This window comes from Salvelinus namaycush, unplaced genomic scaffold, assembly GCF_016432855.1.
Source record: "Salvelinus namaycush isolate Seneca unplaced genomic scaffold, SaNama_1.0 Scaffold1329, whole genome shotgun sequence".
Taxonomy (NCBI): Eukaryota; Metazoa; Chordata; class Actinopteri; order Salmoniformes; family Salmonidae; genus Salvelinus; species Salvelinus namaycush.
Window position 1 is genome coordinate 20,269 of NW_024058041.1, and position 22,228 is coordinate 42,496.

Below are 22,228 nucleotides of genomic sequence, written 5' to 3' on the forward strand. Positions count from 1 at the left end.
GATTTGAACTCAAATTTCCGACTTCGAGTACACAGGCAAACGCATAGGCTCACAAAATCAGGTACGTCACGGGTCTTTCTATAAAGAGATACACAATTTCGCGTGCGTCAATTTGCTAGTTGTTCTTCTTGACACGCAAAATTCACCCCGCTCTGGTTTTAGCGAATCTTAATTTTTCAGGTAGAGTATTCCATGTCACTCATACCACACCGTATTTATTCTATAGTAACCCTGGAGGACGTTGTCCGGGTAGCGTTACTATATTGTGGATACAGCTAGCTAATCACCATATTTTGCACCGTGCGTGGCCAAGTGGTTTTGCCAACAAGAAGGCCAGCTGCGTTGTTTCTGAGTCACCCTAAAAAATGATGTGGCCCATATAACTAGATATTAAACGCTGTCTTTATTTGTTTGTGATGACCCTCAGAATGCAGCAAGGCAACAATCCAAGGCCATCTTATGGCGCCCCACCACACAAGAGGTTCAGGAACGCTAATGGAGGGGCTAACAACAGGGTAAGTTCAGTCTCCCATGGTAATCATGCCAATTGCCCCCGGTTAGGATTATAGTTGTAGTACTAGTCATTCACAACCCAGATGAGGTTAATTAATCCATCCTGAAGTGTCTATTGTGATAAGAGGATTCCAAAACAGTGGTTTTGAGAGTACTGTGTACGTAGTCTTTGTATGGTCTTCTAACTGGTTTCATTCCTAAAGTTGTAGCAGTACTCTGTGCAGAGGAAGTGGTATGGACCCTTACTAGCCGCCCTTGGCTGGACACAGACACTGGACACTGCTGGAGTAGCAGGGACTGATCAGTGCTCTCTGGTCTCCTGAGACTAAGTGTTTCTGTGGAGATGCAGCCTGCTGCACTGCCCCTCAATCAGGGCTTGAGTTACCCATTGACTACGAGATGCTAAAGAGTATTGTGGGCAGCAGGAATTCCAGATAATCCTGTTACCAAGTGTAGAAGTGCTGCAACTAACGAGGGTAACAGGGCTGGGTGTTTTCTCTGGGCAATCTCATGCCCTCTTTATCGCTGTCTTTCTATTAAGTGGGCAGTCAGCCCCCATACCACTAATTGTACTGCTGAGCTATAAGCACTAGGGCTCACTGGCAGCTTGGTTATATGATGCCTTTGTGACAGATATATATTCTGATTGGAACCCCTGACTAGAGTACTTGTACTTTCGTTTCAAGGTAAAGCGCATGTGTACGGTGCAGAGTCAGTGACAGCTCAGAGTTCCCTCATGTCACTGACCGGGTCATGGAGGAGAGGCTGAAATTACATTTCTCTCTCTCCATAGAGACAGGAGTGCAGTAGGTTTCTCCGATGTGTTTTTCTGCTGTGGTCCACCTGAAGCTTTTGCTTAAACCAAACCAATGTTTCTATCCAGAACCCAATCTTAAGCTGCAACCCTCTAGGGGGTCCTGACCCACTGTTTGGGGAACGGTGCAGTGGGGTTTGCCCCTCTGCTGCCTCCAGTCTCACTAATGCCTGTCTGTCTCTCTCTCCTTCGGCCTGGTTATCCCAACTGACAGAGAAAGCAGCCTAACTTCTCTGCTGACATAGGTAAGTTCTGCCTCCACACAGCATCACTGCCTCTGATAGGAGGTTGGGAGCTGTGACTTCACATCCTCCTGCCTTTCTGCTGGTGGCTGATTGGGCAGGGGGCAAGTCCAAGCGTGGGCTCTGGGCTGCGTCTGAGATTCACAACTCTTAGAGGTTGCTGTAAATGCCAGTGAACTTAGTCACTGTCCACAGGCTTAGGCTGTGTGGCTCACAAAGGCTTTTCCCTAGTGTTCATTTCAATGACATTTTGGGGGGTCTGTCTTTGATACAATGTGCACAAATCTTTTTAGATGGATTAAAAGTAGTTTTATTTCATAAAACACTTTGGTCCATGATTTACAGTCTGAACAACTTTAGAAACCGCAACGTGAAACCTGTCCTCAGAAGAATGTCTAACTCTAGGGAACTCATAGGTGTGCAGGTGCTCTCTGCAGTCCTGTAGAGCTGTTGCCCCATATTGGTGCAAGTCAAATCAGTAAGGATCCTGTCTGGGTCAGATGTTGTGGGCCCAAATGACTGCCGTACATCACCCAGTTGGGTGCTACACATTGGTGGTGGATGAGATGGGATACTCCATCCCAATGTAATTTAGGGCTATCAGCCCCCGGCACAAAAATGTGGCCTCATAAGCCTATGGTAGTTCAGATGGGCAATGGATGCTGGCAGCAGGACTTTCTTTCGGGGCCTTTATTGGCCCTCAAAGAGTAGGAAGTGTTTCAACTCACTGTCTGCCAATGGGGCTGGGACCTGCTGTGCCCATGCAAGAGTTTCACTGCTTTAATTGGACACAGGTATGGAGGAGTGCCTGATGGGAGTGAGAGAATTTGTGTCTAGGTGGGCAGAAGAACTGCAGCCCCTACGGTTTTCAGCAGGACTCCATACCTCAGATTAGCTTCTCTTCTGTGTAGCGGTCAGTACTATAACGTGGCATGAAACAGACCCTGGTGTGCCTTCCAGGCAACCTTCTAAGGAATCATGATCTTGTGAAGGTGGGGCTTGAATTGCACACAGCGAATCAAATTAAGTTATTTTTGGTTACCAGCAACTTTGATTACCAGCCAGAGCAGGAGATTCCAGTACTCCCAACCAATCTGTGTTTTTAGCAGAACCTGACTAGCGCACAAATGGTAAAGATTCTTACCAGACGTTGTCGATGATGCACGGCTGGAAACAGGACCTCAGAGGCTCAGAAGAGCAGGGGTTGTGTTTCTAACTGTTGTTCAGTAAATGAAGGACCTCTAAACTCCACTACAAGTCTTTTGACTGGGGGTTTGTGTAAGGAATGCACAGTGACCTTTTTAAAGCTATACCTTCTTTTGAAGTATACCTGCAGTGTTTCACTTCCTGAAGTATAAGGCTCTTCAGCTATTGGCTGCCTGCTGGTCAGATGACTGGACGTGTGGACCCTTTTGTCTCACCTGTCCGTGGTTAGGATGGCGATCTCATTATGCAGTCTCTGCCATGTTTGTGCTTTGTGTTGACTTCTGTGCGTTTCCCAGTGTTCACCACCAAGGCGGGAAATGTCCAGACCACCCCCTCCTTGACCAAACAGTTGAAGGCCATCACTGGTGAGACTGTCATTGGTGAGTACCTACTCATTGCACCATGGTAGTAGCCCTATGCCCCAAAGGGTTCAAGAGATTTAAGTCAAGTCACCCCATTGCACTCTTTCACTAATATAGGCTTCATGGGGCTCTGATTTGTTTTTCAAGTCTATGATTGGTTGTTGAGATGTTTCATTGCCCATAGTTGTTTGTTAGAGCTGTCACTCATGTTCTGCAGGTCTTCAGTATGTGTGGGAGTACCGCAGCCCCAGTAAGTCAGTCCCTCCCCATTACCAGTGTAAACTCTGCAAGAAGGTAAGCCGTCTGCAGACTGACATGCTGGCTCACATCAAGGGCTGGAAGCACTCCTTCAGATATATGGTGAGGCCGTGTGTGTGTCACTGTTAACTTTCACAGTAAAAGTCCCAGTAAAAGGCTGTTGGATCTACAGGTCTGTGTTATGATGCTGTGTAACTGTATGGTCTCATCTGTTCTCCAGAAGCAAAATCATTCTGCCAAGATGCCCTTTAAGGAAGATGCTGCCACAAAGGACCATGAAGTGAGGAAGAAGGTGAAAGCAGCAGCAGCAGAGCTGGAGAGGGCAGAGGGCAGGGGACAGCTAATGGTGAGAAGGGGGAGCAGAAAGCTATGGATGAGGAAAAGAAAACACGGCAGACTATTGAGATGCGTCGGGGGGGACCTCTCTGGTGCTGTTGGTTATTGACTTGATTCTGTACGGTGTTTTCAGGTGATTCTGAAGGAGCCCAGTGAGGTCCAAGCGTTTGCAGGACTACGTACGTTTTTCTATGTTTATTCTCAAGTTTGTCTGAATCTCATTGTGCTCAGTCTGTTTTTAAATGTACTGTGGTTCTGACATATCTCCCTGTCATCACAGGTTCAGCAATCCCCAACATGGGGCCACCAGGAGGGATGGGAGCTAGAGGACCAAAACCAGGTGAGAGCGTGTGTGGGGGAGAAGTGTAAGGTTGCCTCTGAGGTGATAATCTCCCGTGGGCAGATTCTGAATGTAGACTGAGATAATCTGCAAGGACTGAATGGGATGCGTGAGATCCGAGCAGCATTAGTTCCGGTTTTGTTTTTCATCACTGGTTATTTGGCCTTATTGGGTAAAGGCGGTGCTTAACCTGCTTCGCCTCAAGTGCTTCGCGGGGGGGGGCTTTAGTTGAGTATGTTTGCAATTTCAAACAAGTATAAATAATCACGCAGCTGTCCAAATTACTTGAAATTTTACTTCCGGGTTAACCGAGATTGCTGAGGTGATAAGACCTTTGTTTGCTTGACTGGTCTATGCTGGGATGCAGTGTTGTGTAGTAGTCCAAATGCAGTCTTTTGTCTCCCTCTAGGTGGCAGGTTTGCAGAGCCTCTGTTCCCAGGGGAGTTCACTCTCCAAGGCGGCGGACTCAACTACCCCATGGGTGGTATGGGGGGCTACTCTGACCCCCTGTCTCGCTCCACTCCCTCTACTGCCTTCCAGAAAAGGGACATGAGGTTCCGAGACTACCCTGACAATACGGGGGGGCAGAGGCTGGGGGTTTCAGCCGATGGCTTTGGGCTGGGAGGGGGAAGGGACGGAAGCTTTGGCCAGGAGGGGCTGTTGGGAGAGAGTCCGGGAAGCCGCTACCCTGATGAGTTCAGAGGGGGACAGATGGGAAGTGGATCAGGCCATGGGTTGATGGGAGCGGTACCTGAAACCAGCAGCCTTCCGTCCACACTGCTCAAATACCTGGTGAGTGGAACTGTGTGTGTGTGTGGAACTATGCTTTCACGTGTTATTTCAACATGCTGTGTGTGTTGAGGGTCTGTTTCCTGTGTGTAGGACAATTTCCAGATCGAGAACGAGGGTGATGCTCAGATCGTGCTGAAGGTGACACAGAAGCTGACGGATGTCCTAATGGACTACAGACTTAGGAGTGTTTCCTCGGTATGCAGCACACACACACAACGTGCTCTGTCAGCTGCAATACCAGTGCAACAAGCAGCTCTTAGGTGCTTCCTGCAACAGGAACTGGTGACGTGACATTTCAGTCCTTTAACCCACTTCCTGTCTGTGTTCAGTCAGTGATTTATTGCTGTTGATTATGGCAGTACAAGGCAGTGCTCTAGAACCTTCTGTGTTCTGACAGCACATGTCCTTACTGTGTCTAAACCTGTTCCTTGTGTACTCCCATACAGTCGTAAGGTAGATGGTGTGATTCAGAAAACCACAAAGAATTCCTCAGTAGTTTGTCCCCTTTGATGTTTTCCTTGATTCAGTGTATGTGCGTTTGTCTCCAGCAGGGTCCTAGTATGAAGAGCGGTTTGTCGCTGGGCTCCATGAGCTACTCCGATGCTCCCAGAATGTCTAGCGGTAGTGACCGCTTCTCAGGTGGCTTCTCTGGGAACCTCTCCGGTACACACGGCCCCAGTTGACAAATTAAATACACACACGTCCAGCCTTTTAATGGCTGTAGTTTGTTCAAAAATAACCTACAGTACATCAGTCTCATCGATTTTATCTCCTCTCTGCAGGCCCTTCCAGATACTGATGGTCCATCCAGGTACTACAACTGATCCATCCCCCACCAAGATATACCCTGAGTCCATGGGGTCTGCAGCTGCCTGTCTAGCCACTGGAGGATTTTTATTTTATATCGTTATAATTTTCCTTCAAAGCAGAAACTCTGACACAATTGTGTACTTATTAGTGCAGACTTTGTTTTTACATAACTTCTTTTGACATGAATAGGTTGGACCAAAGTGTGACTTTTAGTTTAAACCATTGTCTGTATTCATATGTGATTTTGGCATATTTTACTGGGGTTTCTTGGAAAAAATCTTGTCTAATGTTTAGAAATGAAGTGTTTGATAGAAAACAAGTGTAATGTTTAGGGAAACAAATGTTTGGTGGTAAATGGGTTACTGATGTACTGACTGCTATTTGAGTTGGGCTTGTCATTGCTGTTTTTCTCCACACGTGGCTTCACTTGCGGGATCGTCTGAGACCAGCCACCCTGACAGCTGATGAAACTGAGGAGTATTAAAGAACCTTTTGTGGGGGGAAGACTCAGAGTGGCTGGGCCTGAATGAAATCCCAGGATGTATGGTGCATTTGGAGAGTATTCAGACCCTGACCTTTTCCACATTTTCATACATTACAGCCGTATTCTAAAATGTATTAATCTACACACTACCCAATAAGTAAAAACAGGTTTTTAGAAATGTTTGGAAGTGACTTACACTGAAATATATTTGCATAAGTATTCAGACCCTTTACTCAGTTTGTTGATGCACCATTGCCAGCAATTACAGCCTCGAGTTGTCTTCTGTATTTTTTTATTTATTTAACCAGGTAGGCAAGTTGAGAAAGATGCTACAAGCTGTCGTTGGGGAGTTTCTCTTGTTCTCTGCAGATCCTTTCAAGCTCTGTCAGATTGGATGGGGAGCATCACTGCATAGCTATTTTCAAGTCTCCAGAGATGTTTGATTGGATTCAAGTCCAGACTCTGGCTGGGCCACTCCAGGACATTGAGACTTGTTCTGAAGCCACTCCTGGGTTCTGTGTGCTTAGGGTTGTTCTGTTGAAAGTGAACCTTCGCCCCAGTCTGAGGTCCTGAGCGCTCTGGAGCAGGTTTTCATCAAGGATCTCTCTGTACTTTGCTCCATTTGTCTTTCCCTTGGTCCTGACTAGTCTCCCTGCCACTGAAAAACATCCCCACAGCATGATGCTGCCACTGTACTTCACCATAGGGATGTTGCCAGGTTTTCTCCAGATGTGACACTTGGCATTCAGGCCAAAGAGTTCAACCTTGGTTTCATCAGACCAGAGAATCTTGTTCCTCATGGTCTGAAAGTCTTTTAGGTGCATTTTAGCAAACTCCAAGGTTCTCCACAGAGGAACACTGGAGCTCTGTCAATGACCATCGGGTTCTTGATAACCTCCCTGACCAAGGCCCTGACTGCAGCCAGTGTAACAGTATAACTTTAAACCGTCCCCTCGCCCCGACCCGGGCGCGAACCAGGGACCCTCTGCACACATCAACAACGGTCGCCCACGAAGCATCGTTACCCATCGCTCCACAAAGGCCACGGCCCTTGCAGAGCAAGGGGCAACACTACTTAAGTCTCAGAGCAAGTGACGTAACTGATTGAAATGCTACTAGCGCGTACCCGCTAACTAGCTAGCCATTTCACATCCGTTACACTAGCTCTAGGAAGTCTTGGTGGTTCCAAACTTCTTGCTCTGACATGCACTGTCAACTGTGGTACATTATATAGACTGGTATGCCAAATCATGTCCAATCAATTTAATTTACCACAGGTGGACTACAAACAAGTTGCAGAAACATCAAGGATGATCAATGGATACAGGATGCACCAGAGCTCAATTGAGTCTAATAGCAAAGGGTCTGAATATTTGTGAATAAGGTATGCTTTTTATTTGTAATAAATTTGCAAACATTGTGTGTAGATTGAGGGGCAAAATGTATTCAATCCATTTTAGAGTACTCTCCAAATGCACAGTATGGAGGATATTGTTCCTTCGATGTAAAACTGGAACTGTGCATCACCCAGGGGATTCTATGAGTTGTATTTTATCTGATCCAACAAAATCGGGAACTGAAAATAAACTGTCTCAGTGGTATCATCTATGCTTCTCCAGCTGCGCGAGAAATGTTGCTGGCTCTCAAGTTGACCTTAAATCTACCATAAACAGTGAATTGACATACTAGCATAATTGAAAACAGTTTAATAAGAGTTTGAATCAAAATCAGGTCACTTTGGTAACATTTAATTAGTGACAAAAATAAACAAATATTGGTTTCATTAAGTCATTTTTATAAATAAGAAATAAGGAATGTCAGAAGAGAAATTAAATGCTGTCCTGTTGCCTGATATACTGTTGCTGGTTTTCAAACATTGTCACAATGTTGCACAGTTTGAAATGCATTTAAATCAACCTGTAGGTGTAGAATGATTTGCCGCCATTGGTATTATAGAAATATTAAAGGGTCTCTATACCATGGGAGGTCTTGAAATTAAAGTTGGAATCATTCAATAACAATGGATATTGACTCATATCCAGTTTAGACTTGTCCAAAATGTAACTGTTGCCTGACTGGAGGGTATGGAGTTTACACTTCTCGAAGCCACTACGCCTCAAGGATGCTCATTCCAGTGATGAGCTCAGTCCTAAAGTGCCATCTTTAGAGTTTTAGGGACAATCTCAGATGACACCCTATCCTCCATAGAGTCCACTACTTCCAACCAGATCCCCATGTGGCTTTGGTCAACAGTTGTCCGGTATTTCTCAGTTGGTATAGCATGGCGCTTGCAACGCTAAGGTTTGGGTTTTAATTCCCACGGGGGACCAGTAGAAAAAAGTATGCACTCACTATTGTAGAGTGACTGCTAAATGACAAATGTAAATATGAGGAGTAGGTTGTCTTTCCTCACTCATTCCTTTTCTAGATGTCCTCCATCTGCTGGAAGCTGATACAGGTGAGCAGCACGCTGGTCCCCATATATGTCTTGCCATGTCGTTTCTGGGCCTGTGTGGCAAAATCCTCAGTTTTAAACTGAGCCACAGCCTCACCGATGCCATCTTGATCACGCAGAATGTAGATAAACTGTTCAGTCAGAGGAAGGCCGCAGAACAAATATCTTATTTTCGTCACGTCTGACTGGCGGTTTTGTACGGAAACACGTCTGTGCTGTGGGAAACGGTCTCACCCGGGGTCTCAATCTGTTTCTGCTCGCTTCGCTCTGACACTGCTGGTGTTGTCTTGGGGTTTCCATGGTGTCTCCCAGTTGACAACATGGCTTGCAGCTTCTCCTTGGTGACAGATGAGACGTCTATGGCCTGGGAACCAACATGGCAGCCGTTGAGGTTCAAAGCATAAACGTAGTCTTCCGTTTGGTCGAATATTACAAACGTTGTATCTGTCCTCTCGCTATCCTTATACAGTAAGTGTAATATTTTGCTGTTGGCGATGTTCGGACAGCCAAACAATTCTTTTATCTCATTCTTCGTTATTGTTTTGGATAGATTTTTGGCCATAATACAGTACTCCATGCTCGGGGACTCGCAGGATCCGGGCCTCTTCGCTGACCGTGACCTGTCCTCAGAGTGCCTCTTGGCCCAGGTCCTGTGTGTTTCTCTGTCAGGCTCATACAAGCTTTGTCTTTGGGTTCTGTATGAGGGCCTTGCCCTTTCCTGGTGCTGCATTTCCTTGGATTCTAATGAGGGTCCATCTCTCTGGATTGTATACGAGGGTATTTCTTGGGGGTTGTACGAGGTTCTATCTCTCTGGGTTGTGGGCCAATACAAGGGGTTTTCCAAGGGGTCATATGAAGGGTTCTGACACTGCTGGATGGCATAGCTCCACATCTCCTCAGAGGCCCTACGGACCTCCACGCTGATGCGGCCCAGTTGCTGGTGGTTGAAGCTTAGGGCATCACATGCGTCCTGGGCATGCCCAAACTTTACAAGGCAGCCCTGTCTCACGCCCAGCTTCACATTAGCTATCACATCCTGGACCAACAGGCCTTTGAAGAAGTGGCAGATCTCCTGGCTGGTGACAGTCTCTGGCAGGCCAAAGAGCCTGACGTAGCCTGGCCTTGGCCTGTAAGCCTCTTCTGGTCTCCTTAGCTCACCCCCAGGCACAGCTGTGTTATTAGCCCTGAGCACAGAACCGACAGTTGCGCTATCGGCCCTGAGCACACAACCGACAGCTGGGCTATCGGCCCTGAGCACAGGACCAGGTGCTGCTGTCGCTTTGTTGTGCTCTCCTGGCTGATTAGACTGCAGTCCTTGGATAACAGCAACAAGGCCGAACAGTAGGGCTGTGGCAGGGTCGGGCAAGGGTGCTGCCGGGGTCAGCAAAGGCTTCTTCTCAGGTACCTGCCCTGGAAGGAGCTTCTCCCTCAGTAGTTTGGACTCCATTTTTCGTTGCAGTTCTGCGATGCTACTAATATGTAGGCTCACCGGAGACTTTTTAAGAAGAGTTCCAGAGCGCCTCATTGCGTGCTGGCCATCTCTCTCTGTAGTGAACACAATGAACGCTTCACCAAGGTGTCCTCCTATAATATATACACCACCTTCTGGGATGTACAAATTGGTAAAGAATCTGCGTATGTCTTCAGTCCCGGCCTCAATATTCAGACCCTGCAACCGAAGTACTATGGTCATATTTAACTCCTTTTATCTGGCAACCAGAGATCTGGAAACGGATACAAAAAAAAAAAGTGTCTAACATGAAGCAGAAATCGAGTTATTTAATACATTTTAAGAAAAGCAACAAAAGGATAAACATTTAAATGGGCACATTATTTTTTACTTATATTAAGAACATCCAAATTCCAGAATTTCCATAGAAATTTAACACTTTAAGTAACCAACAACACAACTGATGAACGCTGGCACGCGGTACATTATTATGATGAACACCTGGTTGGCTAGCTAGTTAGCCCGGAGGCACAGTGGCTGTGAAATTAGACTAGCTAGCCTGCCCTGTAAGACGAAACATTTAAGAATATTTCAGTTAAAAGGGTAAACAGCTCAACTCCTCAAATTACTTACCAGATGAAAACCATAACAACTCTGGCTCCTCTGTATTTTAACCCTTTATATCGTAATTTTGTGTGATTCTGATAGGTCGAAATATTGTCCCTTCACGAGCCCAACCACATTAACTGTGCACGAGCTGCCACATGCGCGCATTTTATGGGGAAGTAAGGAGGCGCGAGAAAAGTGGCGCGAGCACGCCCCAAAAGACAGAAGGGGTTGTGGGTAAAATAACAGGAAGTCAGTTTCTCTACCATGGCAACGGGGATGCTACTTGTGTGCGGATTGGCACTATTTCTAACAATAAAATCAAACTTACTTCACTCCCAGCAGTTTACGATTTCGTTTCAGCGTCCTTCAGACTGCGGCGTGGAACAGTTTTACGACATCTCCAGTCAGTCCTGTGTGAAATGCGGACCGAACCAGAGTACGAGTGCAACTGGTGCGTTTATCAATGGTGTTGTTGGTTATACTGTGACTAACCGGCTACCTAATTAGCAGTACGCTAATCCACTCCAGTCCGGGTTTGTTGTAGAGTCAATCGCTTTGTTTAAAACGTTACGTGTAAGAATAGAACAGGCTCAACCATCTTTGCTAAATAGTACCTAAATACAGCAGTAGCGAATCATAGGGGAGGAATGTAATTGCAGTAAACCACCTGGCTAACTAGCTGGTTAAAATTGGATAATAATGCAGCTAATATAGTGTAAACTGGCCTGCTAGTTGCATTGTCCTATATGTAGACTATGTTAGCTGGTTCATCAGTCAATAAGATTGCTGCAGGTATTGTTTGCTGAGAGAAATGGCACTGATGGTTTACAACGTAACCTACACCTGTGTCTACTGTTATAATCTCTTGTGTTAACCAATTACCCTCTCCTCCTTCATCAGGTCTGTCTTGTGAATGTGTGACTGGGTTCAGAGTTCTCGCCACCAACGGAGCTTCCATCACCTGTCAGCAGTGTCCACTAGAAAAACCTGTATGTTCTTATTCCGTACTACTAGACAGTACATCACACCAAATAATTCATTACAAAATCAGCTATTTCAATTGACTTATCATTCACCAACCAGTTTAAAGGTCTCAATCAATACAGATTGTCCTGGCAAGTGTGCTGAACACAGGAGGTTGGTGGCACCGTAGTTGGGGAGACAGCTCATGGTAATGGCTGGAGCGGAATAGGTGGAATGGTATCAAATACATCAAACACATGGTTTTTATGTGTTTAATGCCATTCCATTGCTACGTTCCAGCCATTATTATGAGCTGTTCTCCCCTCAGCAGCCTCCACTGGTGCTGAACTGCATGTGTTGTTCTGCCTGTCTCCTGTAGGCAGTAACAGAGGATGGCTATGGGTGTATCCTCTGTCCGGGCAGTCTGACTGAGCAGGGAACCTGTCAGTGCCCGTCTGGGAGTATACTGGGTGAGTAAAATTGGGAGTATACTGGGTTAGACAGCAGCTGGAGGAGCCACATCTACAGGGGATGTGATGGCGTTTATGGTGCGGCGCTGTGTGATGCTAATGCTGTATTGTTGTACTGTAGTGGAGCGGGATGTCCAGGGGAACCCTCTGGAAGAGGCCAGGTGTGAGGTGTGTAACGGAGCTGAACCTGCCCTCTCAGCCCCTGACAGCTACGGAGACAGGTACCAGACACAGCCAAGTCTTCCTGCAGAACAACTGATATTTCTGCTCTAAACTCTCAGATGGCATGACTTGTTAAGATTCTGCTGATTGAACCGTTTACTGTCTGTCTGTCTGACTGTCTCTGTCTGTCTCTGCTCTAAACTCTCAGATGGCATGACTTGTTAAGATTCTGCTGATTGAACCGTTTACTGTCTGTCTCTGTCTGACTGTCTCTGGCTGTCTGCTCTAAACTCTCAGATGGCATGACTTGTTAAGATTCTGCTGATTGAACCGTTTACTGTCTGTCTGTCTGACTGTCTCTGTCTCTGCTCTAAACTCTCAGATGGCATGACTTGTTAAGATTCTGCTGATTGAACCGTTTACTGTCTGTCTCTGTCTGACTGTCTCTGGCTGTCTGTCTGACTCTGCTCTCTTGTCTCAGGTGTCAAAGATGCCAGGCTTCCCTCATCAACACCTCGCAGTCCTGTATGTGTGGTTCCAACATCCTAGTGAGCCCACCCTCTATAATACGCGTGTGTGACGTATGGGTTTAAAATGAAATACAAGTCTAGAGCATCTGTGAATCATATGTCGTGTTTCTTTACAGGCTGGAGGTATGTGTTTCCCTCCCAACAACCTCCCTACAGCTGTGAACCCAAACGTCAACTATGCCGAGCTGGTAAGTCAACACAACAGGGCCCAGTTTTTCAAATGTTATCTGGATTTTGTCTATCGGATAAGATTAAATGCATAGAAATAGAACAAATAATTTACTTGAATGGGGTATTCCGTTGTAGTCATTCTATTTCTCTGTTTTATTCCTATCCGATAGGCGAAATCCAGGTAGATACTGTAATTTTTGAAAAACTGGGCCCAGAGCATCAGTGAGCCTGCTGTAGTTATGTGACTGTGGAGTTATAGTAACACTGTAACACTGTTTGGTATGTTCCCCCTGTAGTCCCTTCCTGTGCAATCAGCATGGTTCTCCACAAACCTCTACTCTTCAGCAGCTGCCTGCTTGGTAAAATATACAGCCTCTCAAATACCTGGTCATCTTTCTGTCCCTGGACGATCTATGTGCACTTGTCCGTGTGTGTGGTGTGTGTCCTGCAGGTGTTCTCTGACCTGACCGTGTTGGTATGTGTGCGTTGTACAGGTGTATACTAACCTGACAGCATGCCAGGCATTGGGGAACATGTGTGTGATGAACATGCACTCCTTCAGCAGCGTGGTCAACGATGCCTGTGGTCTCTACAACACCATCTTCAGAGCTACCGCAGCCCTGGGATCTACACAGGACATATCCTACTGGTAACCTCTAACCCTTTTCCTGACCCCTAACCTATAACCCCTAAAACATCTTCCGAAGATCTACTCTTGCTCTGGAGTCTCTAACCACTGTTTTCAACCAATGATGTCAAATCTGGAGTAGATCAGTCAATGGAACTGTCCATTCCTGCCCCTGTGACTTTAGGAGAGCCAATCTCCCATGGCTTTACTACGGGGACCAGCCGGGTCTGGCCAACCGCGTGCTGCAGACAGAGCCACTTCCCACTGGATTCAGCTTCAAGGGACGCAACAGGGTCCGTAACACACACATTGACCCAACACTATTACCATAACACCTATGATGATCACTCCGATTCTACGTGCGTTGTCTCTCTTTCTCAGAATACAGACATCAACCTAGTGGCTGCTGTCTACAACGCCAGAGGAGACTTCCTCCAATGGGAGAAAGTGGGAGGAAACAACCTGCAGGTAAAACAGGAAGTTCATCTTGAGCCTGACTAGTGAAGGCTAGTCTTGCATTGCCACATTCATATTGACCTTCAAGCTGAGCTGTCTACTGTAGTAATATTTGTAACGACCTGAGGTTGGGAGCAGAGCCCTGAGTGACACACAAGTCTAGCCTAAAGGTGTTCTTCTTTCCATCACACTGGTTCCAGTGTTGAGACGCCAGTGTTTCATGATACAGCTCAGTCATAGATCAGTCGTTATCATTATTAGTTTTGACATGAGGAAAGTGACTGTCTCCTCTCCCAGCTCTGTCCAGACACCGCCAGGAGACAGGAGGCAGCTTACACCTTTGGCACGGCCTACCAGGAGACTGTGAGTTTCTACCTCTATCCAGTGCTTGACTTGGACTGAAATAGGTTCCGGTACTCATTTTGGATGCCACTACTGTTTATACAGTATTTAGGTGCAGAAGCTCCACAATACTTTTGAGGTAATATTCTATAAGAGGAACAGGAGCCCGAGCAGTAGAACATTTGAGGTGCCGGGACTCAGCTCCGGTGAACTCCTGCCCAAGTCAAGCCCTGTCTCTATCTCGTCAACATGTGCTGTGGTGTTTTCTCATGGTGACAGTTGTTTTGCGTTCTCGCCAATTCTATTACGTATGTGTCTGTGTGTGTAGTGTGTTCTCTCCGTAGCAGACCTGTTGCGTGTTTATGCTGAGCCTTTATTCTACGATGTGTTTGTGGATCTGAGCCGAGGAGAGGACAGGAGACTGCTCCCCCTCCCCACACGCAACCTCAACCAAGAATACAACAGGAAGTTCATCAACCGCGGTGAATGTGGGAGGGGGTACATTTGTTTTAAATCCTTTCTCCCTCAACAGGTATCTTGAATAACGTGTGTGTGTGTGTGTGTGTGTGTGTAGGTAATCCTTCTAACCCCCCCCCCCCCCCTTAAAAGAGTTAGATGCACTATTGTAAAGTGGTTGTTCCACTGGATATCATAAGGTGAATGCACCAACTTGTAAGTCGCTCTGGATAAGAGCGTCTGCTAAATGACTTAAATGTAAATGTAAATGTAGGTAACTTGAACGACTGGTACCTATCGAGACGTGTGTTACTGGTGGACACTCTGAGTGGGAGAGAGAAGAGCCTCGGCTCTCTGCCAAAAGTCATACGCATCGCAAGCAGCATCAGGATTGGGTGAGTTGCACACACAAACACACATGTAGGAATACACGCATTCATCAATGTTAGCAGGGTGTGAAAACATGTATGTGTGTATTTGTATTTGTGACATAGGTTTCAGCTGGTGCCAGGGACTCAGAAGGGACAGGTGTTCCCTCCTCTCCTCTCTGTGACCTACTCAGACGTCCTCATCGCTGCCCCAAACACACAGACTGTCTCTGTGAGTAACACATCACACACACAAACACATCACACACGCCTATCACAGCACACACACACATCCCTGATCCCACTGTAACTTGTGTGTGTTCTAGGTGTCGTTTGCTGTGGACTATGAGATGGACCAGACTGAGGCTCACATGAAGACTGATGTGAGTAACCAGGGGGCAGAGAACGAGAAGGGTAATGCTGTTGCGATTGCATGTATAGTGAAGACCATAATGATTAGTGTGTGTGTGTGTGTGTAGATCGCCCTAGGTGTGTTGGGTGGCGTTTCTGTTCTGTATTCCCTGGTGAAGACAGCCAGCTGGAAGAGGAGGATTGGCTCTCCTCTCATTGACATGGAGGTACCTGACCTTTAACCTGTAACCTTTAAACACCCAAATGCATTTATTTAAATGTAGAATTCGATTGCATGTTTGTCATATATTTTGACCTCTCCCTGACCTCTCTCTCTCTCTCTGCCTCTCCCTCTCTATTTTTCTCTGTCTCTCACCCCTCCTTTTCTTGCTCTCAGACCGTATTGAAGTTCCTGTTGTTTTACGCTGGTGATCTGGCTAACGTCTTCTTCTTCATCACCGTGGGAACAGGCCTGTACTGGCTCATCTTCTATAAGGTAGATGGAGACCCCCACAGACACACACCACACCACAGCCCCCCCCACACACACTAACAGACCTGTCCCTCTCTTGTACACCTTTACCTCTGACCTGTCTCTGGTCTTTACTCCTGTCTATACAGATTCTGATTTTATTCAAGGTTTTTCTCTTCTTTCTTCTCCTGGGCTGCACACTCAGACGGTGGAGGCAAGTCTTTCTCTTCTCCTCCCCTCCTCTTTTCCTCTCCCCCTCCCATACAAGAACATTAAAAACATTCAAACGTGTGTGTGTGTGTCTAGGCCCAGCATTTTGTGTCAGTGCTGCTACCGTTACCAGGTCTGCAGGAGGAGAGGTTTGTGGCGTATGTGGGCTGTGCCTTCGCTCTCAAGGTGAGGCCATCCCACCCTGTTGACAGCGTGTGTTATGTGTATGCTTCTATTTGTCTAAAATTGTGGTATTCAAAGTCGGGGGAGCGACCCCTAGTGTGGGCGCGGGGGAATTGCAGTGGGGTCGCCACGTTAAAAAAAAGTATATATATTTTTTAAATGGGCGTACAGTACAGATTATTTGAAAAATTAAATGTGATTTAGTAAATTATTTATATTGGTTCTCCTAATTTTGTAAGAGATAAAATTTATTGAATGTTATTTGTTGATGTAAAATGTCCATTTACAGATTTTTAAGGTTGTGAAAGTATATAAATTGGTTCATACCACCTAAAACCAACTACGGCATAGATGATGGTAGTAAGAGCTAGAGCAGGTTCTCACCACTGGTGGGGGGATAACATGCTGTAACTTCCTCAAACATGTGCATGAACATCTAGTTCCAAAATTGTAATACTTTTCTGTTTTGTGTGCCAATGCTAAGGATACTGCTTTGTGGCACACCTATAGGAAAACTGTCAGGAAAATAGGACTGGTGTTAATATAGGTGAATATAGGTGAATCTGTTGAAACTTGCAGTCCAACTCCTCTGACTATCATCGTTAGGATGCCAAGGATCCTAATTATCTATTATTTCACAATTTCATTAAACAAATCTTATGGAGAATAAACTATATTTTTCTGACAGTTTTTGCCAAGGTGGCGGCATAGGTGCCAATGGCATAATAGAAGATCTGAAAGCCTCATCAATCCACACCTAGGAACACCACATGACTTAACACACATGCACACACTCAAACCCACACACAGATTCTGACCCAACGTTCGGAACACAACATTAACATAAACATGCACAGTCAAAGAATAACCCTTGTGTTTTACGGGGAAAACACTGCAGCTGAGCAGTCACTTGTTCATGGATCTGTACTACTTCACAACTCTGTTCTCTTCCCTGAAGCACATGCAGATTTGGATAGTGAGAGGTTTTGCTGAGGAAGTGATTTCCCACTTTCCTGTGGTAACCTTGTGTTGGAGCCTCCTAATCCTAATAATAAAGTTGGGTGGAAAAAGGGAACATATTTGCCTTTTTCATCCTATTTATCGAATAGCAGTGGAATTATTGGCCGATATCGATATATTGGTCATTAGATTTGGGGTGGGGTCACGAGAAATTCTACCGAAAGAAATGGGATCCCTGCTGAAAAAGTTTGAATACCACTGGTCTAAATTGTCTTCCTGTCCTCCAGACTGTGCAGTTTCTCCATAAGCTGATCCAGCAGTTGTCAGTGGATATCTTCTTCATAGACTGGGAGAGACCGCGCGGCAAAGCCAACAAGACCATCCAGGGTACGTAGTCCCCTTTTCTCTGAAAGTTGTTTTACCCCTCTGTCTCTCTGAATTAGAAGTGACCATGATTTGGGTTGTTGCAAGGCAATGGCAACGGTGAGGCGAAGCACAACCCTTCTCCTGTCAGCATCTGGAGGACCTACTTTGTGGCCAACGAGTGGAATGAGATTCAGACCATACGCAAGATCAGCCCCACCTTCCAGATCATGGCTGTGCTTTTCCTACTGGAGGTACACACACATCTTCCTTCCCTCTCTCTGTCTCCTTGTCTGAGTCTCTGTGTCTCTCTGTCTGTGTCTCTGTATCTCTCTGTCTCCTTGTCTGTGTCTCTGTGTCTATGTCTCTCCCTGCCCCTCTGTCTCTCTCTCTCTGTGACTCTCTCTTTCCCATCAGAGAAATGGCAGCACTCTCCCCTGATACATTTCAAATCACTTTCTTAACGCTCTCTCTGTGACTCTGTTGCTCTCTCTTTCTCTCTCCCTGTGTATCTAGGTGGTTGGCTTCTCCAGTCTGGCCCTTAGGGACCCCTGGTCAGATCTCCAGCGCCCCCCTCAGTCCTACTCCCCTCCCTACAGCCTGACGCTGCGCTATGGCCTGGCCGCCACCCTCTGGCTCTGCATTGGACTGCTGCAGGTAGGTACACCCCTATGAACTGCAGACGTTGGTCGGACCTGTTACCAGAGTGGGTCTCTGGACAGGCTTTCTCACTGTGTGTCTTTCACTTTCTCTCTGCAGATCATTTTCTTCACTGCGTTTCATGAGCGTTTTGTGGAGGATAAGATCCGTCAGTTTGTGGACCTATGCTCCATCAGCAACGTGAGTATCACTCTCACCAGCATGTACAGTGTGTGTCTCAGCTGCCGTGCACATTTTGTAAAAGTGAGATGGGCTGATGAACTGCTGCTGTTTTAATGCTATCAGTCATTTAAACAACATTTTTCTTCTGTCTTAGATCTCGGTGCTGCTGCTGTCCCACAGGTGTTTTGGTTACTACATCCACGGGCGCTCCGTCCACGGCCACGCTGACACCAACATGGAGGAGATGAACATCAACCTCAAGAGAGAGGCTGTACGTACACACAGAGAGACAGACAGAGAGTGTGTGGGTTTGGAATTGGGATGTGTTTATTTCGTTCCGATATAAAAAGCTATTCAACCCTTTCTCCCTCTCTCTCCCTGTAGGAGTCTCTGTGTGGCCAGAGAGGTCTCCTTCCCAACACAGACACTCAGACCTTCCAGATCTCCATCACCAGCCGCCTACGCCTGCAGTACGACCGCATCCTGGAGCCCCTCAGCAGGGTGGGGCTGTGTGTGTCTGTGTGTGTTGTTTGAGATCATCATAATCAACAGGAAAGATATTCATGTCTGTTCTATGCAATGTGTTTCTATCAGAATATTCTGTTACGTTGTACCACTTTGAACGTGCCTCTGTCTGAAGCTTTTAAAAATGTAGTTGTCACAGTTTTCATATTATTTCAGGTCACAACACATTTCATGATTTATAATTTCAGATTACTTCGTAGAGTTCGATGGGTCAGGTACACTCAAGGGCATGGAAATATTTACCTTGTTCAAAGGTATATCTGTGTTTGTCTCTAACAGAGAAATGGACCGTCGCGGTTGGTGGACGCAGCCTCGGGACACCCCTTTGACCAGAGCACCAAAGCCTACCACACCATGAACCGTTTCCTAGGATCTGTCATAGACCATGTAAGATATCAACATACCACACACCATGAACCGTTTCCTAGGATCTGTCATAGACCATGTAAGATATCAACATACCACACACCATGAACCGTTTCCTAGGATCTGTCATAGACCATGTAAGATATCAACATACCACACCATGAACCGTTTCCTAGGATCTGTCATAGACCATGTAAGATATCAACATACCACACCATGAACCGTTTCCTAGGATCTGTCATAGACCATGTAAGATATCAACATACCACACCATGAACCGTTTCCTAGGATCTGTCATAGACCATGTAAGATATCAACATACCACACACCATGAACCGTTTCCTAGGATCTGTCATAGACCATGTAAGATATCAACATACCACACCATGAACCGTTTCCTAGGATCTGTCATAGACCATGTAAGATATCAACATACCACACACCATGAACCGTTTCCTAGGATCTGTCATAGACCATGTAAGATATCAACATACCACACACCATGAACCGTTTCCTAGGATCTGTCATAGACCATGTAAGATATCAACATACCACACCATGAACCGTTTCCTAGGATCTGTCATAGACCATGTAAGATATCAACATACCACACACACAACACACCATGAGTCACTTCCTGGGAACTGTCTAAATATTTTCACACACACCCTTTCCTGATGTTATGTTGTATTCTCTGTAGGCCCATCGGGACATGGAATACGTTGTGAGAGACAAACTGTTTTTTGAGAGAGTCATAGGGATGGAGTTCATGGAGCCTATGGACAAGAGCATCTTCTACAACGGTTATGCTGCAACCTTCCCTCCATCTTGTGCCAACATCACTTCTTTTTCAATCTTGGTTCCAATAGTTTATATGTATATACAGTACCAGTCAAAAGTTTGGACACACCTACTCATTCAAGGGTTTTTCTTTATTTTTACATTGTAGAATAATAGTGAAGACATCAAAACTATGAAATAACACATTGAATCATGTACTAACCAAAAATGTGTTAAACAAATCAAAATATATTTGAGATTTGAGATTCTTCAAAGTAGCCACCCTTTGCCTTGATGACAGCTCTGTACACTCTTGAACTTCTCTCAACCAGCTTCATGAGGTAGTCACCTGGAATGCATTTCAATTAACAGGTGGCTACTTTGAAGAATCTCAAATATAAAATATATTTTGATTTGTTTAACACTTTTTTGGTTACTTCATGATTCCATATGTGTTATTTCATAGTTTTGATGTCTTCACTATTATTCTATAATGTAGAAAATTGTAAAAAATAAAGTAAAACCCTTGAGTGTGTCAACTTTTGACTGGTACTGTATATATCTCAAAACATGGCAGATACAACAGTAACATGCTGTCTATATTACTACATTACACACACTGTGTGGGCTGCAGATAAATGGCAGTGTGGTCTGTGAACAAGCCTGTACACCTGTATGACCTCTGAAATATGTCTTTATTCAACTCTGACAGATGAGTCCCATTCGTTCAGTGACGTGCTGTTCTATGGAAATGAAGCCACTCTGTTGATCTTTGACACGCTCTTCTTCTGTGTGGTCGACCTGGGAGCACAGAGCTTCATACTGGCAGGCGTACTCACATACGTACAGCAAATGGTCAGTATTGTGGGTGTACTTGTACCTGTCTTTGTTTGTTTGTGTTAGTTGTATAACAGCAAAAAATAACATTTGATTTATTTTCTATTCTAGATCTTTCGGTTAATCCGTAACGGTATTGGGCGGAGAAACCTGGCCAACAAAACATTGGTGGACCAGAGATTCCTGATCTAGTTTCTGCTGTCAGAATGGTGAAAGTATAGACCAGGCGCAGTCAATTCCAGTCCTCGGGGCCTGATTGGTGTCACAGTTTTGCCCCAGCTAACACACCTTACTCCAATAATCAACTAATCATGATCTTCAGTTTAGAATGCAATTTGATCAATCAGCTGTGTTTGCTAGAGATGGAGAAAAAGTGTGACAGGGGTATTCAACTCCTACCCTACGAGGTCTGGAGCCTGCTAGTTTTCTGTTCTACATGATAATTAATTACACCCACCTGATGTCCCAGCTCTAAATCTGAAAAAAGCAGTGGAACTGGCCAGAGTTGAGCTTGAGTGGTATAGACTATAGTATGCCATGCCTTGTTAGCATGTAACAGCCTTGGTAGCTGTGTGACTAGCGTGGTTTAATTGTTTTGTTTACAGCTTTGGCAGCCTCTTTTTTTTTTGACAAATGCTTTTCTACTTGTTTACACAGTATTTTGTACATGTTCTTCACAGGGTCGATGATGTACATTTTGTAATTCAGTTTTTCTATGTGATATGTTTTTACAAATTAAAACAATGTGTCTGATTTTATATTGTCTCTTAATTCGCTTCCTCTGTTATTGGCCCTGTAGTTAGAGAGAGGTGAAGGTAGATGGATTGTGGTACTTAAAACCACCTACACATTAGCTATTGGCTGCTGTAGTGGCATCATCAATTACTAACCTAACGTGCCAGCAAATATCTCTTCTGCTGAAGTGTGATGACATTATGGTGCTATAAAACTAGATAACAGAGTAGGCCCAGCTCTGCTCCAGGGCCAGTAGGAGCTGCAGCCAGTAGGTTCCGTTCACCTGTTCCTTTACTACACTGGGTGTTATTTTGCAAATCGTTCATGATGAATAGAGATCTTGACATCATTTTGGTGCTTGAAAGTCTGTCACACACCCCCAGCAGCGTGCAAAGGGTTAACAAGCC

The 22,228-nt window shown here is 45.5% G+C and overlaps 2 protein-coding genes and 1 pseudogene across 3 annotated transcripts; 2 read left to right on the top strand and 1 right to left on the bottom strand.

Annotated features, from left to right (window-relative positions):
* The first annotated feature begins 69 nt into the window (after positions 1-69).
* LOC120036434 lies at positions 70-6,047 on the top strand. 2 transcript variants are annotated; one of them, XM_038982868.1, is made up of 12 exons: positions 70-180; positions 428-515; positions 1,542-1,572; positions 3,072-3,155; positions 3,355-3,497; positions 3,616-3,741; positions 3,865-3,910; positions 4,012-4,071; positions 4,481-4,863; positions 4,954-5,058; positions 5,412-5,526; positions 5,646-6,047. In XM_038982868.1, exons 2-12 carry the CDS (start codon positions 429-431, stop codon positions 5,660-5,662), a joined length of 1,197 nt encoding a protein of 398 aa, XP_038838796.1. In that variant the 5' UTR covers positions 70-180; position 428; the 3' UTR covers positions 5,663-6,047. The 2 variants fall into 2 exon arrangements, with proteins under 2 accessions (XP_038838796.1, XP_038838797.1); XM_038982869.1 differs by having other exon boundaries at positions 5,415-5,526.
* A 1,500-nt stretch (positions 6,048-7,547) lies between these two features.
* Positions 7,548-10,805, bottom strand: LOC120036437 (annotated as a pseudogene).
* A 130-nt stretch (positions 10,806-10,935) lies between these two features.
* LOC120036436 (meckelin-like) lies at positions 10,936-21,819 on the top strand. Its single transcript, XM_038982872.1, has 28 exons — positions 10,936-11,122; positions 11,572-11,660; positions 12,014-12,104; positions 12,226-12,325; positions 12,748-12,814; positions 12,913-12,984; positions 13,264-13,326; positions 13,462-13,616; positions 13,780-13,888; positions 13,977-14,063; positions 14,349-14,414; positions 14,722-14,875; positions 15,124-15,244; positions 15,344-15,449; positions 15,544-15,600; positions 15,697-15,795; positions 15,966-16,064; positions 16,347-16,436; positions 17,681-17,780; positions 17,865-18,010; positions 18,273-18,413; positions 18,516-18,596; positions 18,733-18,849; positions 18,963-19,079; positions 19,383-19,490; positions 20,170-20,272; positions 20,962-21,104; positions 21,198-21,819. The coding sequence occupies exons 1-28, from the start codon at positions 10,936-10,938 to the stop codon at positions 21,276-21,278; spliced, it is 2,949 nt and encodes a 982-aa protein (XP_038838800.1). The 3' UTR covers positions 21,279-21,819.
* Positions 21,820-22,228: the final 409 nt, after the last annotated feature.